Source organism: Calypte anna, chromosome 7 (genome assembly GCF_003957555.1).
Source record: "Calypte anna isolate BGI_N300 chromosome 7, bCalAnn1_v1.p, whole genome shotgun sequence".
NCBI classification, from domain to species: Eukaryota; Metazoa; Chordata; class Aves; order Apodiformes; family Trochilidae; genus Calypte; species Calypte anna.
The window spans coordinates 29,904,141-29,925,300 of NC_044253.1; the positions used below are offsets into that span (position 1 = coordinate 29,904,141).

The window sequence follows — 21,160 nt, forward strand, 5'->3', positions numbered from 1 at the left end:
AAGTTATTTTTTGGCAAGAGCCCTGCAAAACACGTGGCTCTGATTCCAAATTTTAGATCCTGTCACCTATGGCTTATCATGCCTGTGATTGATCCAGATTCAAATGTAGCAAAGAATAGTTTCATGTTGAGAAAACTTACAAAAGTCTTCTGTAATAGTTACGCATTTTAGAAAAATCACAACTGTTTGTTCTGTACATTGTGAACAGTACAGAATATTTTTAGGTTTGAAGTTTTAAGATAGTTGAGTGCCAAAATAATCTAAAAATAAAAAAGCCCAATAGGTTCATGCATCATCCTTCTTGGATGAGGGAACCTTCTTATTTACCTCTGGCATGTTCTTAATGGAATGGTGAAACACCTGGAATGCATACCTAATTTTATTTTCTTTGCATCCAATCTCTATTATTGGATCACATGTGATTTTTTTTTATAAAAAAATAAATGGTAACCATTCAGAGAAAATATACACTATATATATGCACACATATACATAGATATACAATAATTTTAGTAACCCTATATTGAACTAAATTCTGGCTAAAAAAAGGGTGGTATAATTAGAGAATGTTAACCCATAGCAAGACAAACCTCTTTTAGGGTACGGCACTCTGAGGTCCAACCAGGTGTTCCAGCAGAAACTCACGAATAGTGCTCCGAGCCGATAGCCCTCAGGGTTGACCAGCCTGGATCAGTGCTATTGCTCCAAGAGCAACCAGTCTCTCTGCTGGCTTGCTCAGGAGTGAGCTGAGCCTGTGCTTCAGGCCTCACCTTTTATTGGCCCCCTAATCCTGCTCATGCGCAGTTGGGGCCTGCCCTAATCAGGCACAGGTGGGCTTAACACAAGCTCATGCCCACTACCTCGCAATTAGTGGCACCTGGTTGCCTCATTTCACTACAATTTAATCTTCATTTTAAAACCTTCACAGGAGCTGTTCACACACTCATGGACAGGTATGAAGAAGCAAGCACTGTGCAGAAGCTCTGCACACTGCACAAAAGAAGTTGAAAATTTGACCAATATCTATACATAGTAACTGGAAAAAATGACCTGTGATTGCCTCCTCATGGCACATATGTGTTTCCTAGAGGAAAACTCTTCTTTTTGGCTGATTTCATCTCAATAATGCTTCCTGCAGAGCAGGCTAGGTAAAGTAGATCTATAAATGGTCATACAGCATCAGGTTCTGACTATGTGCTTTTCACCTGGCTTTTATCAGAGAATTCCATATATGTCGCAAGCTGGAATTTGAGGATGACACTTCATAGCTTAGGTCTCAGAAAAGAGTGAACACTTTCTGAAAGCAGATTCTCATTTAAGAAACCAAATATTTGCTAGTTTGTGATGAGGCGTCCTGATTCAAAAGCCAATGCTCTCCCTTGCTATGGCCACTTCAGATCCATGATCGTTTTGAGGGATAATGTATGCCTGCTAACCCAGATGGAAAAAAAAATGACAACACAGCAGATCTAAAAATGAAGATTAGGAAAGATAGGAATTAGCTCATTTGCCAGATGAGGTTTCAATTTCCAGTAAGTTTTCAGCAGGGAAGCTTGTGTTAAAATGTATCTGTGGGCATTCCTCAAACAGAGGAATAGAGGAAATTCCTTGGAAAGCAGATACCTGACGTGACAACTATGTGCTTTCCTGGAACAAAGCATGAGCTGGATCTGTACACTGACTATGAAAGGGCCTTCATCTCAAGCGAGGCATTACTGCTTCCATTTCCATAAAGATAATACAAATGGCTTGCAGTAAGTGGAACTAGACCTTGGTGCTCAGCTTGCTGGATAACTCCAATGGAGACCTGTGGATGTTCAGCCTAAGATGTCTGGAAACACTTTAGACTACTTAACACTCACATTTGCCTGAAGAATTGCATTAACGGAACCACAGCAGACTTATAGGTTAATAACCCTTCTGCCAAGATCGGGTATGCTTGAGAGGCACAAAAATGGTTAGCAGCACGACCTTCCTGTATGATCTGAACTTGAGTGCTGGTATAGGCACTGCACCAGTATGGGGCACACTGTACTTTCATCACTAGCAGCTTCCTGCTGGAGAGCCACAATTGCAGTGTATGCTCTCTGCTTTACAGTATTCCTTCAAACCAAGGAAAAGAGACAAACATCCCCTGCCCCCAAAGCAGCAGAGATGGCCATGGGAAGAAGACAGGGGAAAGACGATGACTAAATCTGTATCCAGCCTTTATCTGGGTCATTAGACCATCAGGCTGAAGTTCTCATATACTTAAAGTGATTCAAAGCCTAGCATTTTTGTATTATTTCTTTTTACTTTCACTTTTCTTTCATTCTCAGAATTGACTTTGGACAGCAAGAAATAAAGTTAGAGAAAGAGGCTATTAAATTTATTTTGAACCGGATGTAACCACGTCGTTTGCTGTGGTCTGAAAGATTCTAACCTTGAGTCACCAGCAGTAGGTAAAACATCACTTAGGGTTTCTTCTTTCCAACCTCTACACCTACATTACGCCTCAGCTTCTCCACCGTGCAGAACATTATTTCCCTTGAACCGAGAGACGGTGTCAGCTTACAGACAGCATTCCTCAAAGAAGGAAGGAAAGTTTCTCTCACCCCTCCAAAAAGCCATTTTGTTAAGCCACGTGTTTCACAAAATGGCAAGATCGCTTCCCAGCCCGCTGCCTTGCAGGGTCGGGAGGCTGCAGGCTCCCCTCGCTGCACACCTCTGCCCTCCCACCCCCGAGCCCGGTTCGACGCTTTGTGGTGGACGGGCCAGGACGCCTGAGCTCGGCGGGGCGGTGGCAGTCCCCGCCCGGCCCCCGGCGGCTCTGAGACCAATGGGCGCCGGGGCGGAGGCGGCCGTCCCCTCCCCGCGCCGCCCGCCCTATATAGAGCCCGGGTGGTGCCGCTGCCCCGTCCGTCGGGCTGCCTACGAGCGGTACCGCTGTCGCTGCCCTGCTGTTCCGTGTCAGGATGCCGGGCCGCACCGTGTGGCGGCTGGGGCTGCTCGCCCTCTGCCTGGGGGCTGCAGCGGCGGGGGGTGGCGGCGGCGGGCAGCGCCGCGGAGGCGGTGGAAAGAGCCGTCGGCAGGCGCAGACCACCTCGATACCTCAGGGCACCCCCGCGCAGAACAAGCGTGAGTACCGCGGCGGGAGGGGCTCCCGCGGGCAGGGCAGGACCGGATGGGGGGGCTCTGCCCGGCACCTCCGTAGAGCGGACGGGACCCGAACCCCCGGAGTGCGGCGGGAACCAGAGCCCAGGCCCCGTTGGATGAATCTCGGGTGTTTTGTGGATTTTTTTTTCTTTCTCTCGGGCTCGGCGGCTCGGCCCTTCGCTGCCCCCCCGAGCTCGGTGGGACACACACATGGCCGGGCGGCCGGTGCCCACTGCAGGCGGGGTCTGCCCGTGCCGTGCCTGTGCCCCCCGTAACGCCAAACTTTCTTTCTCTCCCCCCTCCGTCTCTGCCTCTCCCCCCAGAGACCTGTTTCGACAATGGAAGATACTATCAGATAAACCAGCAGTGGGAGCGCATTTACCTGGGGAACACGCTGGTCTGTACCTGCTACGGTGGAAGCAGAGGCTTTAACTGTGAAAGCAAGCCCGAGCGTAAGTTGGTGGTCTTTTTTGTTTGGTTTTTTTTTTTTTTTTGGCTGCATCAAGACCACAGAATGGCTTTAGATGCCGAGTAGCTAAGCCTTGTATCCAGACGCAACTGGCAGAGTGGGTTTTCAGCCGGAGTTTGGTGCTTAGGGTCTGTAGTGGACCTACATTCAATTGCACTGAAGATCTGGCTTGGGATTTTAAGGAATGCTTTTCATTAGCAATGGGCCTGCCACCAGAACCCTGAGCCAAACATCACTCATCTCTCTGGAGGATTGGATCTAAACATTAATTTTGGAGCCAACCTCTTCTTTATAATGAACTGAACTGACTCCTGGACTCACACGGGGAAGTTCAAATCTGGAGTCACTTTGCAGCTCTGGCTCTGTGCTGTCTGATTGCTTCACCCCAACTTTTCATAGCTGTGCAGTGTCGTCAGCTTATTTAAAAATATTTCAACTTACAACTTTCCACAGTTCCCCAGCGTGCTGTGAGCTTTCCATAATTGAGTGTAAAATGAGACTGTTTAGTCTTCTGCAGAGGAAAGTTTAGGTAACAGAAAGAACTTCGAATGCCATCTCTGCTGGAAGATGCATCTCTCAGGGATACAATGTAGTTCAGATAATCAGATGCGATCTATTTATTGGTCTGAAGCCACTGGTTTGCTTTAACTCCTTTATGTTGCTCTGGAGATCTAAGGGGGAAAAACTGTTTCCTGGCTGTGTTCATGTGAGACAGATGGGAGCGTCTCAGCAATCTGTTTTGCAAGGCTTGTCTGCTGCCTGCCTCATGGCTGGAGTATTTTAAGGAGTACTCAGACCCTTTAGTCCTCCATAAAAGGGGGTTTGTTGTAGCTTTTCTTCCCCTGAAGGGGTTCCCAAGTTTTACAGTTTCTAAGTCCAATAGCAAGTTTCCCTTATAGGACAGTTAACTTTATCTGTCCAGTAGTGAAGTGAGGAAAGTTGTGCTGTTGCAGATCCCAAGCCTGGTGGCAGCACTGATGTAACCATTCTCTAACCACTTACTCATGTGTGAGTGCAAGCAGTCCACAAGTAGTGCTGTTGATTTTGGTGGAACTGCAGCAGAATCTGGGATTAATATACGCAATTTTTTTGCCAGGTCAGAACGAGGAGAATTAGCATGACAAAGCACACAGCTTCTAGGGGATGTTTCCTCCTTCCTGTCTTCTGTACTTCAAACAGCTGCGATTGATCTTCTCCGGGGCATGTCTGTCCATGCACCATGCTCAGCTTCTGGCTCTCTGGGGGAGGGAGTGTGAGGTTATTAGCATCATGGGGGCTTTGAGGGGGTGATTTTCACCCAACTTCCTCTCTGCTGTTGCATCCGAGGAAGAAAGAAGAGACTATGCATTTTTCCCTGGAAAAAAAAGAGAACATCTGTGTGAGGAGACAAGGGATGTGTGTTTCTGTTGGCATGTTACTGGCATAGTTACACAAAATTGACTTTTCTCCCCTCATAGCTGAAGAGACTTGCTTTGACAAATACACTGGATCCACTTACCGTGTCGGGGAGACTTATGAGCGCCCCAAGGACTCCATGATCTGGGACTGTACTTGCATTGGAGCTGGACGTGGGAGAATCAGCTGCACCATTGCCAGTATGTAACTAAGAGCCTATTACTAGAGCTATTGTTCCTTAGCATCATATTTTCCAGAGCAACTTACACCATGTTCCCATTAGCTAGGGTTGGAGGGGGGAGTTTAATCCAAAGCCTATTAATATATTGGAACTGAAAGTCCATGCCCCATGTACACACAACTGCACAACAAATTCCTCTTTTATTTAAGAGGTAAAATGCTATGTGTAAATACATAGGCCAAAAATTACTGATGATGTCCAGCCATACAGACTTGTATGCTTGCTAATGTGTGTTACCCCTTCACAGGCACATTTATGCAAGCTTTTTTACTGTAAAAAAAGCAACTGGTTCTGCAACTGGTGAGACTTACACCGTCAGCATTAGTTGGAGTGCTTTGAGCAGATAATAGTAAATGGCACCCAAGAGCCAGCATGACAAATGTCATGCCAACACTTCCCTGAGGGAGATGGGATTTGATATCCTGACACTAGCTCAATGTGTTTCTGCAACTCCACCAGTTCACCAGCCTGTCCCATACTTTCCTCTTGTTCCTCCCTCTGTTTCCTTGGTCCTTTCTCTGCAGCTCTCCCTTTCATGTCTTTTGCCTGGAAATCCTTTCCTTATTGAGTCACTGAATTGTTCACAATTTCCCTTCAGTTCATAATTAGAGTTTCTGTGAGCACAGAAAGTCATGATCGCTGTGTCAGAACTTTTAGAGTGAGATTTCAATGTCCCTGAGGCACTATTTGAGAAAAATCTTGTTCTTAAAAGTATCCAGTTTCTTGTTTAATACACACATGCTGATCCTAGCAGCATTGCCCCAGAGGAATCAGAAACCAGCCATCATTATAGCATGGAAATATAATGCATTGAATTAACAAGTAGAGCTGAAGCCCTTTTGAATTTAATGGCATTTTGTTGAGCAGAGGTAGATGTAAGAAAAGAGTAAAGAAATTAGAGACATAAGAACAGTCTCATCTCTTCATCAGCAGCCTGGTTTAGATCTCACTGGAGTGTCTCATTGACTGCAACTGGCTTTGAATCAATCTTTATAGCTCTTAGATTTCCTGCTTTCATAAATGAGCCAATGAAACATTTTAGTGTCTCATAATAAATGACCAGATACATGTTTCTCCTCTTGGAAAAAGACCCTGTGTTTGCAAACTGCCTTTCACCACATTTCCTTCCCTCTTTGAGCCTGAGCCAAGTGGCAAGCTGGGACTGCCTCAGGGCTGCGGAGCACTGGTGCGTTGGGAATCTGCCTTTCCAGGCCAGCATTTCCAAACCTGAGATGATCTATATCCTACCAGATGTCACAGCAAGCACTTCCTTACTCTCCACGTGCTGCCATGGCCACTGTGTATCTCATGCTACATAGGGATTGTCACAAAGAGGCCCTAGCAGTGTCTCCTCAGAACAAGATGGAGCCAAACCCTCCCTCGCCAGCCCTTGAGCACCTGAGGGAAATTAGCCCCTCCTCAAGCCCTGACATTCTCCTTTAGCCACCAGGGTCTCAGGTGTGGTTTGAAACCTGAAGAGGGTTACCTGAAGAGAAAAGGAGAGGGCCTGGGAAGCTCAGAACGTGGCAGGTGCCAATGGAAGATGGCGAGTGACATTTTGCAGGCAGGAGGAATAGAACGGTGTGGCCCTGCTCCACCTCACTCACCCCTGGCTGGCTGGCCCGCCCTTACCTTGTCCCCGCCATGCTGTCCCTCACCTCAGCTCCCCTCTCTCCCGCTGCAGATCGCTGCCATGAGGGTGGCCAGTCCTACAAGATCGGAGATACCTGGCGCCGACCCCACGAGACAGGTGGCTACATGCTGGAGTGTGTGTGCCTGGGCAACGGGAAGGGCGAGTGGACCTGCAAGCCTGTGGGTAGGTGGCAGCTCCCCTCTTCCCTCAGCTTTATCAGGGTGTATGGCATCTTCCTCCTCATCATCATCCCCCATGTGGTATCGATAGCACCGTGTGGACTCTTTATCTCCTTCCTTCTCACAGCTGAACGGTGCTACGACAACACAGCTGGGACTTCCTACGTGGTTGGTGAGACCTGGGAGAAGCCCTACCAAGGCTGGATGATGGTGGACTGTACCTGCCTGGGGGAGGGCAGTGGCCGCATCACCTGCACGTCCAGAAGTAAGTCGCCCCCTCAGCTTCTTTATGTTAATTGAGCTGAGTTTATCTTTCACATCTTGTTATATGTCAAAAAGAGAAGGTGTTCCTTTTTCTACCCTGTCACAAGTGACAGCAGTTTTGGAGGGATGGCAGTCACCTGAGAAAGGGCAGGAAATGCACCTTCTGAGGTGAGAAGTGAGGGGGAAATGGCGTGTCCTGGTTGCAGTTTGTGATCTGGGGACATGCCAGAGAGCTGGAGATCTGTGCTGGTAACAGAGGGGCTGGATTATTTGGAATTTTTCTGCCTTTTCTGCCTTATGCCTCTGTAATGCAAGGTTTAAAAAACACTTTTGTAGCCTTTAAATTGGTTCCTATTAGTTTGTCTCTGGGCACGCAGAGCAGACCTGTGAAGAACATAAACATTTAGGGGGCTGGGATGAAAACTGAAGATCTGGAAAGACTTGGCCAAGAAATAAGCTATGAAAATCAAACAAGCCTTGACAATATTGAGTATGCTTAAAACACATGGAGAAAAATCATTAACTGTCAAATAAGAATGAATAAAGCAGAATGTGTTGTTTGTGAATTTTGGAGGAGTTACTAATAAAAAATGATTTGGCAGCATCTTTCTTCCCATAGCTGAGGTTGTTGCATTGTTGTATCTTAGGGGAAATTACAGTAAAATAACCTGCTCATTTTTCATTTTGCTTTTCAAATGTGATCAGAGAAATCAAAATTTATGGATGTAAAATGGTAGCTGTAGCCCACAAAGTGGCACTGTGCTTCAGTATGTATCTTTTATGGCCAGCATTTTCCAGAATTGCAGCAATTTCTTGGGGGACACTTCAGCTTTCCGTTCTCTAACTGGAGAATCTGAGCATCCATAAGACAGGTTTTTTTCTCATTTGCCAAGTTACATGATGAATACTTAACCAATTTACCACTCTTCTGGCAAATACTCAGTTTTTGGTCATTTTAACTACTGCAAGTTAACAATGTGTTTTCCACACTCATATTCTGTCTGTACGTTCTTTCAGTGGCAATCTGGCATGATGCTTATATCCTTCCACAGTCTTTCATAAATCCATGTTCATCAACCCATCATTATATTTGAGCCACTGTATCAAGTTGCTCTTGAATGACACAGTAAAATGTTGTAATGGAAGAAGAACTGGTTAATCCATGTGGATCTGGCATTCAGACAAAAGTAGTTTGTTATGCTGTTCTTTGAACCCATTTACTCAATTCATCAGGGGCTGTGTGTGATTAAAGACAACAGGGAGATTTAGAAAGTCTGATATTCCTGGTATGACACGAGCAGCTTAGATTAACTTTACTGGAGCTTCAATGCACACTTCTTTTGGAAGAAATGGGATTTAACATGCTACCCTCAAACAGGTTTGTTTCTCCCAGGTTAAGTAGAGCCCTAAACTCTGCTCTGTGTAGAGTGTGGAATTACCCAGCTATGAAGTCTTCTGCTGTAAAAAAATAAGGAAAAAGAATGTTAGAAGAAGTTTAAGCTTTAAAGATGTCTGCTTGCCAGAATGGGCTTGAAGTAGCTTTAAAAGTAAGGGACAGGAATGTTTTCCATTCAAAATATGCCTTTTCATATGGATTTTGAACATAGCTTACCATGTTCACACTGGGAATGTTATGGTGCTAGGATTGACAATGGCTACAAAGTGAAATAGCAGTTCTAGAAATAAATGCAAGTTTTCCTTTATACTAAAGAATCAGAATTTGCAGATGTTCTCAGCTGACACTGTTTAATACAGGTTTTAGTTCATATAGGATGGGTAATGGGAACCCATTGAGGTGGGTTCTCAATGAAGGCCTTGAACTAGCAGATTGTTTGATAATGTTGGTGATTCAGTACTAAAAATTGCATGCTGAAGCCACTGAATTCAGAAACAGCTAACAGTCTTGTTCCTTATACAGATAGGTGCAATGACCATGACACCAAGACTTCCTACAGAATTGGAGATACCTGGAGCAAGAAGGACAACCGTGGAAACTTGCTTCAGTGTGTCTGTACTGGTAATGGCAGAGGTGAATGGAAATGTGAAAGGCACACCTCCCTGCACACAACCAGCACTGGTAAGTGGGGCATCACATCGTGTCAGGTAGGGGAAGAGCAAGAATTGGCATATTTTGAAAAGCTGAAACTTGCCACTGAAACTAGAATTGTGCTATTTTCCAGTTTAGGTATTTAAGAGTCTTGTCAGGGAAGGATCAGCAACAAAGAGGTTGAGAGTTCAGGAGGTGCTCCTTGTTTGTGTATGCGTAGATAAGATTAATTTATACTTTGTTTCAGTGCACAAATGGGACTTGCTTATACTGATGTGTTTGCCTGCAGAGTTAGTGTTGTAAATCACATCGAGGGCTGTGCATTCATAGGGATTTTCTACCAGCTTTGTCTTTGAAGAATGGCACTTCAAATTCAAATATTGAACTTCACATATTTGCCTCAGGGTAACTTTCTAGAAATGTCCTTAATTTAAACTCTGCAGAGACCATCTGGTTTCTTTGACAAGATAAATACACCCACTAATAGCTGAGCTTTGAAAACCATATATATCAGGGAATGTATACAGTGATATTTAGTACATGTTCTTTAGTTTGTAATTTTGATTTGAAATATTACTTAGTCTAGATGTATTTTTTGCCAAAGTTTTATTAAAACCTTCATCTTCTATTTTTTTTTTTTTTTTTGCCATTTTAAGGATGTAGGTGACTGCAATGTGAAACTTATCTGGTTTTCTGCAGTACATATACTAAATTTCTCTTTGTAAATGACCTTTTACTATTCAGTACCAGGAGGTTAACATCTGATGCTCAGGAGCTCTAAACTTCAAACCCCACAAAGCATCAAGGATGCCAGTTTTTTTTTCCCCATTATTATTTCCCCTATTCCAGTAGAATTTGTGAAGATTCCTGTGGGAATCATCAGCAAAAATTTCCATAATGTATCCAGCAAGCCTCTTTTTCTCTTAGTGTTATTCCAATTATAATGGGCCAAAAAAAATCACACTCAAAGTGTAAAAATTCCAGGATAAATTAATACATTTGTGGATTATTTTTCTTTTTCAACAAAAAATTAAAAATTAATCTTTTTTGCCTCATATCCCTACATTCGTAGTAATTTTTTTACTGTCCTTTCACTGGTCTTGATTTTTCTATTCTGAATTTCCTTCAACTAAGTGGTTTGGTTTGGTTTTCCCTCAAAATTGTTTCTAAAACTACTCCTATGAATTTTTTTTTCTTTTAATCCTTTCTAAAGCCACTCTACAGTGGTGAAAACCAGAGGAAATCATTAGTAGAAGTGGGAGTTGTTCTTTTCATTTTGAATTTTGCTAAGTGGAATGATTAAAATGTGTCTGGAGAAGCTAAGAGAGCCGTGCCTTTGACCTGATGGAGTGCCTGAGGTTTCATTGTCTCTTTATATATCATTGAAGCATTCTGTTCTTCAGCTTTGCATGTAACATCTCTCTCCTCTCCTCTCCCATGGTTCTTCTTGCAGGATCTGGCTCCCCCAGCTTCACAAACGTGCAGACTGCATTGTACCAGCCCCAGCCTCAGCAGCCCCAACCTCAGCCTTATGGCCAGTGCATCACTGATAATGGAGTAGTGTACTCTGTGGGGATGCAGTGGCTCAAGACACAGGGCAGTCAACAGATGCTCTGTACCTGCCTGGGCAATGGAGTCAGCTGCCAAGAAATAGGTATGAGTTTGTGTTTAGTGCTTGCCCAGTCCAGTAAGATCTTTGGGACTGCTTTGTGGTTTTGTTTCTAATCCTTTTGTGTGTGTGTGTCAGAAATGTCTTCTGAAGAAGACACACTGGAGAAAGATGCAAGGGGTGAAAAAGTAGTTGTTTTGGTTATTTGAAGCCTGGTTCTGTAGGGCAGAAACATTTCCCAGTGAGTTATATATAACTTGCTGAGGGAAAACACAGCCCTTGGGGAGCAGCATTAATAACTTCATTCAAATCGAGCTGCAATAATATATGTTTGGAAAAGAATGTAGAAGAATGACACAGCTGTGGAGCTAAGTCATCTGTTGGTGTATATTGGCCCAGGTCCATGGCAGTCAGCATGGGTTTGCAGCAGACAGTGGCTTAGCCCAGAGGGGCTATTGCTGTTTTAATGCCCTAAGGTTAGGAGATTGCTTTAAGACAGAGTCTAATGATGTGATTTGCTTGTTTTAAAGCTGTGACCCAAACATATGGTGGAAATTCTGATGGAGAACCCTGTGTTCTGCCTTTCACCTATGATGGAAGGACTTTCTATTCCTGCACCACTGAAGGTCGCACAGATGGGCACCTCTGGTGCAGCACCACTTCCAACTTTGAGCAGGACAGGAGATACTCCTTCTGTACTGAGCAGAATGGTAAGTTCTCACAGGATCTTCATGTGCATGTGACCCTCAGGCACAGATGGAGGAAGGACCAGAGAGCAAAGGGAACATCTTCTTGAGCAACTCCATCAGTCTAGGGGGACTCTGGGCACACCTCAGCAGCAAGGCAGTCCTGTGAATGGAGGACTGCCTGGTGTCAGGGCACTTTTGTTCCCCTGGCATCTTTGGAGGGTGCTTGGGATGGCACATTTGTAGCATTTGGGTCCTGCTCTCTCTTGTTTGAGCTGATCTTAGAATGGGAATACCTTGTCAGGTCAGAGCTTTAGCCCAGAGGACAGGATCACAGAATCATACAACTGGTTTGGTTGGAAGACTTTGCCTTTGCTTAGCAGACTTGCTAGAGCAATGCCCATATTAGGCTGTGAAAAAGGGGATATCCATGGAATACAGTCTGTACAGTCCTCTGCCACTTCCTCCCTCCCTCCTATCTAGCTAGGTTGCCATATATAGCAGTAATTTTAATGTGATTTGTGATCACTGATCAAGAGCTGGTGTATGACTAATGCAGTAGCATTCCATCTTGCTTATGGATGGTCAGTGTTCCCTTCTCAGCACAGCTCTACCTATGTGGTTGCACTTCCTGGAAAGCTCATCAGACATCCATGGAACAGTATCCAGGCAGCTTATCTGGGATCTTGACCTTGGAGACAGGCTTTCACATTCTCACATGAAAATACTGTTTCTTATTCTGCATAGGTTTTTTCCCCTCTGTTTTACTTCAGTTGTTTTTTCTGATAAAAGTCAAGCTTTTCTCTTCAGTGTATAAAACATTCTTTCTTTAAAAAACAACCCAACAAAAAACCCCATACTTTAGCGAGGTTTTGTGTATAATACACTGTGGAGAATGAGACATACCAATATAGAAAAACTTAAGCTGATGCCTCCTTGTTCTCCATTATTTGTAAAGCAGAGTTGCTCAAGAGGTGAGTAGTTCATGTAGATTACATCCCTTTTTCCACAGCCGCTTGCAAAACATGAAGCTTCCACCTGCAGAGGTTTTGACTAGTCCTGTTGGATGTAGCTAATTCTAACCCTCTCCTGAGGGCTAAAGATTTACTTTAAGGCAAAGGGCACAATTGGGTAATAGCCAGTGAGATAATACAGGTTTGTTTAGAAATGTGAGTGTATTTGATTCCCTAGGCCTTGGCACAAATGGTCTGCAAATCTATTTCCTAAACACAGGAAGCCTTGGCTTTCCCTATTCTGCAGGAATTCCCATGGCTGGCTCTGCAGCTCTTCCAAAGCAATGAACTGAACTGAGCTTGTGTAAGGCTTATGTTTCCAGATCTAAATTAATTCAGGCCAAGGAAAAGAGGTCCATGGATAATATACAGGATACACGTGGCAAGAAGGACTGCTAGTGGTTTGTTTCCCAGGCTCATCCATGCACGCCAAGAGAGTGTGGGCTTCATTTGCATCTGTTTTTTTTTTCACTTTTGTACAGTTTTGGTCCAGACACGTGGTGGCAATTCCAATGGTGCTTTGTGCCACTTTCCCTTCCTGTACAACAACCGCAACTACACTGACTGTACTTCTGAGGGACGGAGAGACAACATGAAGTGGTGTGGGACCACTGAAAACTATGATGCTGACCAGAAATTTGGTTTCTGCCCTATGGCTGGTAAGGCTGAGAACCATAAAGGGATCATGGAATAACTGTAAGTGCTGCTTTGAGCAGGAAAGTAAAGAGCTGTCTGTTGTGGGTCAGTTACTAATGACTTCCAGTGAGCTGCATCCCAACCCCAAGCCCTTTAAGGCATTTCTAAAGTTTTGTTGTGTCTTTTTTCCCTTACTAATTACCTCTAGTGGAGACTTAGGCAGTGCCAGGAGAAGGCAGTTCTTCTTACTCTCTTTGCTACAAGCTAGTGGTAGGCAGACTTCTCATCTGATGCAGATGGGTGTAGGTCCATTAGAGGGCATTGGACTGTAGTGCTTTCTAGCAAGTGAGTTTATCTTGCACCTACCAAAGCTTCTTCCTTGTCACTTACCACCTCCTCTTGCCTGATCTGTGGCTAGGAATAAGTCTGTACATTTAAGTTCAGTGTGTTACCCTGAAAATGGCAGTAATGTCAAAATCAATATTGTGGTCCATTCCTACAACCCGTGCTCATCTTCATGACGTCAGGAGGGTACATGTGGGAGGGAGTGCGAGTACCAGTTCTGAAATGAAAGGCCTTTGGGAACTCCTGACAATGCAGCATCTGAGTCCTTAAGCAGCTTTATGGAACACATGGAGGGTCTTCAAATGGCTGTGTTTGCATAAAGACTTTCATGTAGCAAGAGCTGATTCTTTCACACAGCACTACTTGAACGTTGTACAGAAGCTACTTCTAGTAGCTTTCCATGGAAAGCTACTTTGAGAGTGTCATCACCCAGCAAAAATGCTGTTTGCAATTGAGTGGGTTCCTAAAGCTGCCTTGTTAAGATGCAGAAGCCACTACACATTACCAAGGACCATTGGAAATGCTCCTAGCCCTCAAGATCATGTTAATTCTAGCTTCATCAATTGTCCTTTTTCTTTCTTCTCTTTCAGCCCATGAAGAAATCTGCACAACCAATGACGGTGTCATGTATCGTGTTGGGGATCAGTGGGATAAGCAGCATGACATGGGACATATGATGAGATGTACTTGTGTAGGAAATGGCCGTGGAGAATGGACTTGTATTGCTTATTCCCAGCTCAGAGGTGCTGATTTTCATGTTGATATCACTGTCTTTAAGTGTTTGGCAGGGTGGGAGAAATTTGTTTTCTTTTCCATAACTGTGAGTTTGAGCTCAGGCTTGAATATTATCAAGCTTTTCTTTGGAGTAGAAAGGGAATCAGAAGGACTACATGAAATTATTGTCTTGTCTACATGCTGGAAAAGTACTATTTCAGCCTATGCAGGCTGGCAAGCAGGGGCAAAATTTGATGAGCTTGACTATCAGATGATATCCCTACATCCTTTTGTCTGCATTTAGGATCAGCATTACCATGACTTTACAGAGAGCTCAGCAGAGACACCTCCCCCTCTCAAGAACAGACAAGACTCCAGACTAGTCTGAAGTTTGAATGCAGAGCTATCCTGTTTTATTGTTCTGCAGTAAAATTTTCAATTCCTCTGTACTGGATCAGTCCTTTGCTGGATAACCTATATGAAAAGTTGGCAGGACAGCACAGAGATTACTGTTATTTATTTACTTATTTATATGAGTGCTCCAAGTGGAGAAGTGCTTAAGCAATACCAAAAAAAGACTTAAAAGCACAGACATTCTATCATCCTACGGCTAGCTCACAGCATTGGCTCCATGTCTGGAAAAGGCAGGGGGGTTGCTGTCAAGCAGCCAAGAAAGGGCTCTTAACACCACTGCTGAAATGGGATATAATTTATAGGGAAAGGCTCACTTGAGGGCTTTGGGAAGATGGCTTTTTTTAATGCATTTACTTCAGAACAGTGAAAAATGCACTGCTAAAAGTTCTGGTCTGTAGAACTTTTTCCACATACGCAGCAGTTTCATTTGGGGGTGAGAGTGGTCTTTCTCCATGAGGTGGGCTTAGAGATACTTTGCTTTTTCCAAAGGCAGAGGTTGTCTAAGTAGAGCTTAGCTGTCACAGCAGCCAGGGAAGGTCCTTAGTGCCCATAAGAAGGATTTGAGCACTGCTGGGTTTATCTGGATGCTGTACTTGTGGTGTGGGAAAGTATGATGGGGATTGAAGGCCTGGGATTAACTGAGTCACTTCCCCAAGGACAGATGGTCTGTGATTGTCTCTGGAACTGAACTTGGGTCTCTTGGGTCCCAGTTAACAAAACATCATGCTTCTGGGGTGGTTTTGGTGTTTGTTTTGACTTCCTGCTCCTTCCTGGGATTTGGCTGGTGTTAGGATTTCTGGGCTAGATCAGACTGACATGTCACCATTGAACTTCATAGACTGATCCCATTGTACTTAAGCATGGGGTCTGGTTACCATGTTTTGGGGCAAGAATAGGTTAGTAGGCACCAGCAGCAGTCTTGGATGTGTGACAGATCTGCTTCTCTCTTCAGAGTACTACAAAATGTAGCAGAGAGACCTAGCAGAATAACATCATGATGATGTTTGTACCACTTTGTGGTATCTTTATGGATTTTGTGTAGTCTGTTTCTCTTTGTGTAGTTCTAATAACTTCAGGCAGTACTCACTGAGGTATTTCAGTCTAGACTTTCCTCAGAGGAGCCAGAAAGAGTTAGTGTGCTGTTTCAGATTTTCTTTCACATACAGAATCTGTCAAAAGGAGAAACCAGGCAGTTCTATAGTTTGAGTTACATCTAGTGCTTCCTTTCTGGAAGAGCTGCTTATTTGCACAGGGCTGAGCAGTGAACTTGCAGTGGTGTGAATGCAGCATTAATCTGTGATGATCACAGGTATCAAGAGGCTCCTTTTTCCATGACTGGAGCTTGTCAGAGAAGTTCATCAAGAGAAGGCAACAGCATACCAAGCAGAAGGATTTTATTGTCTTAACACTTTGAGCCATTGTTGATGAATTGCCTCTGCTCTTTCTCAAACAGACCAGTGCATTGTGGATGGTATCACCTATGATGTGAACCAGACCTTCCACAAGCGTCACGATGAGGGGCACATGTTGAACTGCACATGCTTTGGCCAGGGTCGGGGGAGATGGAAATGTGATCCTGTTGGTAAGTCACCAGCTGTTCCTGCTTGCTGGATACAAACTGTGGCTGTGTAGGAACTGGTTATGATATGGCAAAACTGGTGTGTGGAATTTAGACACAGCTTTGCCCACCCTCTGCCCTGAGTTGAACAACTGCAAACGTAGAACTAACACTGGATTTGCTAAAGGGTAAGAGAAAGGGGATTCCTAATTTTAAGGAGACAAACTTGGGTTATAAGACATGTCACAAAAGCAGTTAACGATGATGCCATAATTACAGATTGTGGCAACATCTCTTAAAAGGTAGCAGGTTGTGGTAACAGAGCATATTAGTACCAGACTGGGACGATTTGGGTGAATTCTGGTACCTGAGTGGCCAGCCTAGCAGGCAGGGCTCCCTGACTGAACACTGACAATGTGCAGCTGGGTACTGATGGCAATATCAGTTTTCTTTCTCTGTCCTAAAATCTTCCGGTCTCCTCACTGAACTGAAAAAAGGAGCACTAGTGTATATTAACTTACTTTGAACTAAATTGATTTTTTGGCTGCACTTTGTTCTGGAAAAGAGGGAAAACTCAGGATAGGAACATGTGTTAATAGCACTCTGGAGGTTAGCTAAAACCATCATGGTTCTCTGCAGGAATGAGGAGATTTCATCTCTTCTGCCTCCCCCAACCCTTTCCCTAGTGAACCTTGATTAGAAGATAAGACCTGGCTGTTTGGTTTGCAGTTACTAAATCCAAGACAACTTCAAACTATTGCCATGAAAAACTATTATAAAGTAGTAGTGTTTAAGTTCTGCTTAATTTTTCAGTTTTTTTCAGTTGAGTTTAATTTTATTGGCTCTCTCTAAAGAAGGGTCCTGTTTATCCAAGCAAGCATAATGCTAGTTCTCAATGAAAATTTCAGTTGAGCCAGAAACACAGGCATAGGTCAGATGAGAAAGTGTACTGAAGCACTGGTGCTGTGTTGTACTTACACTAGCTAAGCTGATTTCAGGATTTGATTTGTCCTCCTTTGGTTTATACAACAATAAATCTGGAAAGGCTCTGCTGAAAATTATTGGGTCACTTCAGACTTATAAAGCAAAACTGAATTCTGCTGAAGCCAGTAGGAATTTTGCCATTGATTTCCTTGAGAACAGCATGGTTTAGCTTTGGGTGAATTGAGTTGACTGGGGCAGAATCGGTCTCCACAATGGATAGCTCTAAATAAATCCTTTCTTGAAGGAACATCCCACTGACTTCACTGGGAAGCTTGCCAGGTGGACAGTCTTTACTTAACAGTATCTTAAGAAATGCATCACAGCTGCATTAGTCCCCTGATCTCTAACTGGATGCATGCAATGATACAGCAAGAACCTTTGATTTGAGATTCAATTTCTGTTGCCACTTTTATGTAACTGTTTTTGCAAATAAACTTCAGTGCTACAGTTTTGTGTGTAAAAGTCTCTTGTGACTTACTCTGTGTTTGTCATAGCTTTTTTCACCGTAGTTTCAGGAACATGCAGCAGGTAACTGTCTCTCTTGTGCCTGCAGATCAGTGCCAGGATTCAGAAACCCGTACCTTTTACCAGATTGGAGATTCATGGGAGAAGTACGTCCACGGGGTCAGATACCAGTGCTATTGCTATGGCCGTGGTATTGGAGAATGGCATTGCCAGCCTCTGCAGACCTATCCTGGTAAGAAACCAAATAAATAACTAAATCTTCTGCTCAGTAAGACATGAGGAAAACTATCTTGCCACTTCTTACCTGCTCAGGTTTCTGTACATTACTCCTTTTGGTTTCCTTTTTAAACAGAACCATATCCCCCTCTCTCTTGGCAGACACAAACAGGGGTCGTGATTATAAAGAGGGGGCTGACTGTTAACAGCTATTTCTGAGACCAGGGTTAGTTTAGAGAATGGCTATCAGTTCTCACAACAACTCAGGTTTACATTGAATCGTGGTATTTAGTGATAACACACCTGCAGCCTTCAGTTTCTATTGCTTAAAACACATCTGTAGTCTCTCCTTTTCCACTAACTGCAGAAGCAAAATCCACCATGGACTGAGGCATGTGTCCTGAAGAAATTAAATATTTAACTTTTCATTTGCTCAGTCAGTTCCAGGAAATCTTTATAGGTACAGGCAACGTCTTTTTCATTCAGCAAACAAATGTTGGTTTGTTCTGCCTCAGTTCCCTGGACAGAACATGATAAGGGGAACTACTCTGCTTTCCTGTTTAAGGTTGCAACTACCACTGTCTGACTGTGAATAAGGTGAAATATTAAGGCTGTCTTACAGCTTCCCTGCTGGGAGGAGAAGGCTATTTCCAAGTCAATGGTTCCCTAATCCATCTCTGAACATAAATGTGGAGGAACTATGTAAAGATTGGATGTAGCAACTTCAGTGCTGAGTTGATTCTCTGCTTTTATAACAAAATAGGTTAAGAAGTATCTGTACACCTAGTAGTGTATTTATGCCCTAAGTGCCCTGCAAGGTAAGAAGGTGAATGTGAGGCTCATTTTTTTTGAAAGAATTTTTTTTAATACAAGTTCCTTTGCCATGGATGGGGATGAGCCCCTTTGAAATCCATGGCAGCTAAATGCTTCACATAAATAAGGAGAGGTGACTTGACTGCCTTTTCTCTGTGACTTGCTTCATGCACGTTGGATAGAAGAACTTTCACGAGGTTCCCCGTTGAACCTGACCTATATCCAGTACTGTCAATAAACTGACTATGTTTCTATCCATGCATCCAAACAGCTTATGAGCCAGAGAAGGCTGCCTGGCAGACAGAACTAGGGAATACCTTCATTTGAGGCAGCAAACTAAATAGGGCAAGAATAGGAAGGAGGCCACCTTTGGACTTTCCCCCCCTGAGTTTCTTACTGGGGCTTGTTGAGCTTCACTGACTCCTGTCAGACTGCTTAAACAAAGATCTCCCTGAGCTATGTGAAATATGCACACCTCCACCTACCAAGGCTTTGGACTACTTTAGACATGAGACTGACTGAAAATGTGTAAACAAACCAAATCTGATATTTCTGAATGTAAATCTGGGGTTAGGTGAGCTTTGAAATGTTCTGCCTGTGGGCTCAGGTTTGTTTGCCTGGAAGTCCTGTTAAATATGGAGCAGATATATATATGCTACACAGTTGTCCAAATAAATTATAATTAGAAATACTGGGATTGAAGGGAAGGTGAAGGTATTTAATGGCTAAAACAAAACTACTTTTTCATACAGAGTCCAGGCTGCTTTTTTCTGGGCTTTCTAGTAAGAGGACAGTGCTGCTGAGCCTCTAGTGAAACCTCTGCAGCAAGACTGGGAGGGACTGAAAGGAGAATCATGGGGTCATAAAACCTTTCCTTTTCTATCAACTGATTAAGAAATTTAGTAAAATAATAAAAGATTAGTGGCACTTTGCAGTCCAGTGTCAGATCCATAATTTGCCCTCACCATGCTACAAGATTAGACCTGTATTTGGTAGATATGTCTCATCTTTTTCACTGTTTCCACTGCAGAAGATGGCAGTTAGTTGCTGAGAGGTCCCTCTTGGAACTATATAGCTTTGCAGACTTTTTCTCTATTAGCCTGCTCTGCTTTTCTATTTCACTGTTAGCTCACAAGGAATTAACCCAAACAGCACATGCTAACTCCTCTACAGAATATACTTGAATTCACCAGTTTTCTAAGTAGTGATGCAGAAGGATATAATAGCAATATAACTGATTCCCCATGTACAGATTCAGTATGTGAATCATGCAGTTTTCTTGCTTTTTGATGACTTCATAATGAAGGCAGAAGAAAAGCATCCCCTGTATGTTACAAATGGCAACTCTTCCTTTTCAGGGTCAGCTGGGCCTGTTCAGGTGATCATCACAGAGAGCACAAATCAGCCAAACTCACACCCCATCCAGTGGAATGCTCCTGAACGATCTCACATCACCAAGTACATCTTGCGCTGGAGACCAGTGAGTACCACATTTGTCACCATTCATCCATCAAAAATACTTAATTTGGCCTTTTCTCATGTCTGAAAGAAGTGGCTGACACAATTTCAGCAAACTTTAGTTGTTAATTCAGTGTCCTTGTCCTGTTGAGGTCAACAGTTACTTTCAGGATCAAGTACAACCAGTGCTGTATAAACACTTGATGTTTTCCTTCCCAAACTTTACTGGTCACTGAGTTAATTAAGTATTTTATTAAAGAAAGTGCTAGCACAGTTTATATTCTTTTTATCCTCACCTCAATGTAATGTAAATCCTTGTGGAAGCTGTTTCACGGTGAGAAAGATTGTTTCATCATGTGCACATCCAGAGAAAACCAGAATAGCTTTTATCATATTAGTGAGGAGGTAAAAATGAGTAGGATAGAAAGATATAAACAGCTAGCCTAGGACTAAATAAACAGTTGTCTCCCATCTTCTGTAAAGTGTAAAGCAAAGCTGGTTAACCACTGCTTGTTTGGTCCTTCATATTTGAGGCTTCATTTGTTTTAACCAATGTAGATGAATTGTGTTACAGTTCCCCTGAGCACAGCTTCACCAAAGACCTCTTGGTGATTAAGAACAGCAGTACCTCCATGCTGCCTATTGTTAAGAGAACAATAAAGGCCCTTAACCAAAGCCATTAAAGGCACTCAAGTCTTTTTACTTACCTCAGTGTATCTTGGATCAAGGCCTGAATGAAAGGGATGACTTTTTAAAGCACTCCAGTACAAACCTCAGAAGATGGAGCATGATTTTGGAGCTTCCCATAGAGTTCAAACACAGAGTAGAAGGGAAGAATTTTTGTGTATTGTTTTCAGATGATGGCATGCCTTCAAATATGAATTTT

General features: G+C 43.5%; 1 protein-coding gene across 7 annotated transcripts in view; it reads left to right on the forward strand.

Moving 5' to 3' along the window:
* Nucleotides 1-2,939: 2,939 nt before the first annotated feature.
* FN1 (fibronectin 1) overlaps nucleotides 2,940-21,160 on the forward strand; it is a 52,567-nt gene continuing 34,346 nt past the window's right edge. For 6 of the 7 annotated variants that reach the window (XM_030454066.1, XM_030454065.1, XM_030454067.1 and 3 more), the window contains exons 1-13: nucleotides 2,940-3,117; nucleotides 3,459-3,587; nucleotides 5,062-5,199; nucleotides 6,925-7,056; nucleotides 7,180-7,317; nucleotides 9,235-9,393; nucleotides 10,817-11,017; nucleotides 11,503-11,682; nucleotides 13,154-13,330; nucleotides 14,243-14,395; nucleotides 16,234-16,362; nucleotides 17,876-18,019; nucleotides 20,175-20,296. In XM_030454066.1, the coding sequence (XP_030309926.1) occupies nucleotides 2,955-3,117; nucleotides 3,459-3,587; nucleotides 5,062-5,199; nucleotides 6,925-7,056; nucleotides 7,180-7,317; nucleotides 9,235-9,393; nucleotides 10,817-11,017; nucleotides 11,503-11,682; nucleotides 13,154-13,330; nucleotides 14,243-14,395; nucleotides 16,234-16,362; nucleotides 17,876-18,019; nucleotides 20,175-20,296 (1,965 nt within the window). In that variant the 5' untranslated portion in view covers nucleotides 2,940-2,954. Of the gene's footprint in view, nucleotides 3,118-3,458; nucleotides 3,588-5,061; nucleotides 5,200-6,924; nucleotides 7,057-7,179; nucleotides 7,318-9,234; nucleotides 9,394-10,816; nucleotides 11,018-11,502; nucleotides 11,683-13,153; nucleotides 13,331-14,242; nucleotides 14,396-16,233; nucleotides 16,363-17,875; nucleotides 18,020-20,174; nucleotides 20,301-21,160 lie in introns of all 7 variants that reach the window. The other variant, XM_030454071.1, reaches the window with a different exon arrangement.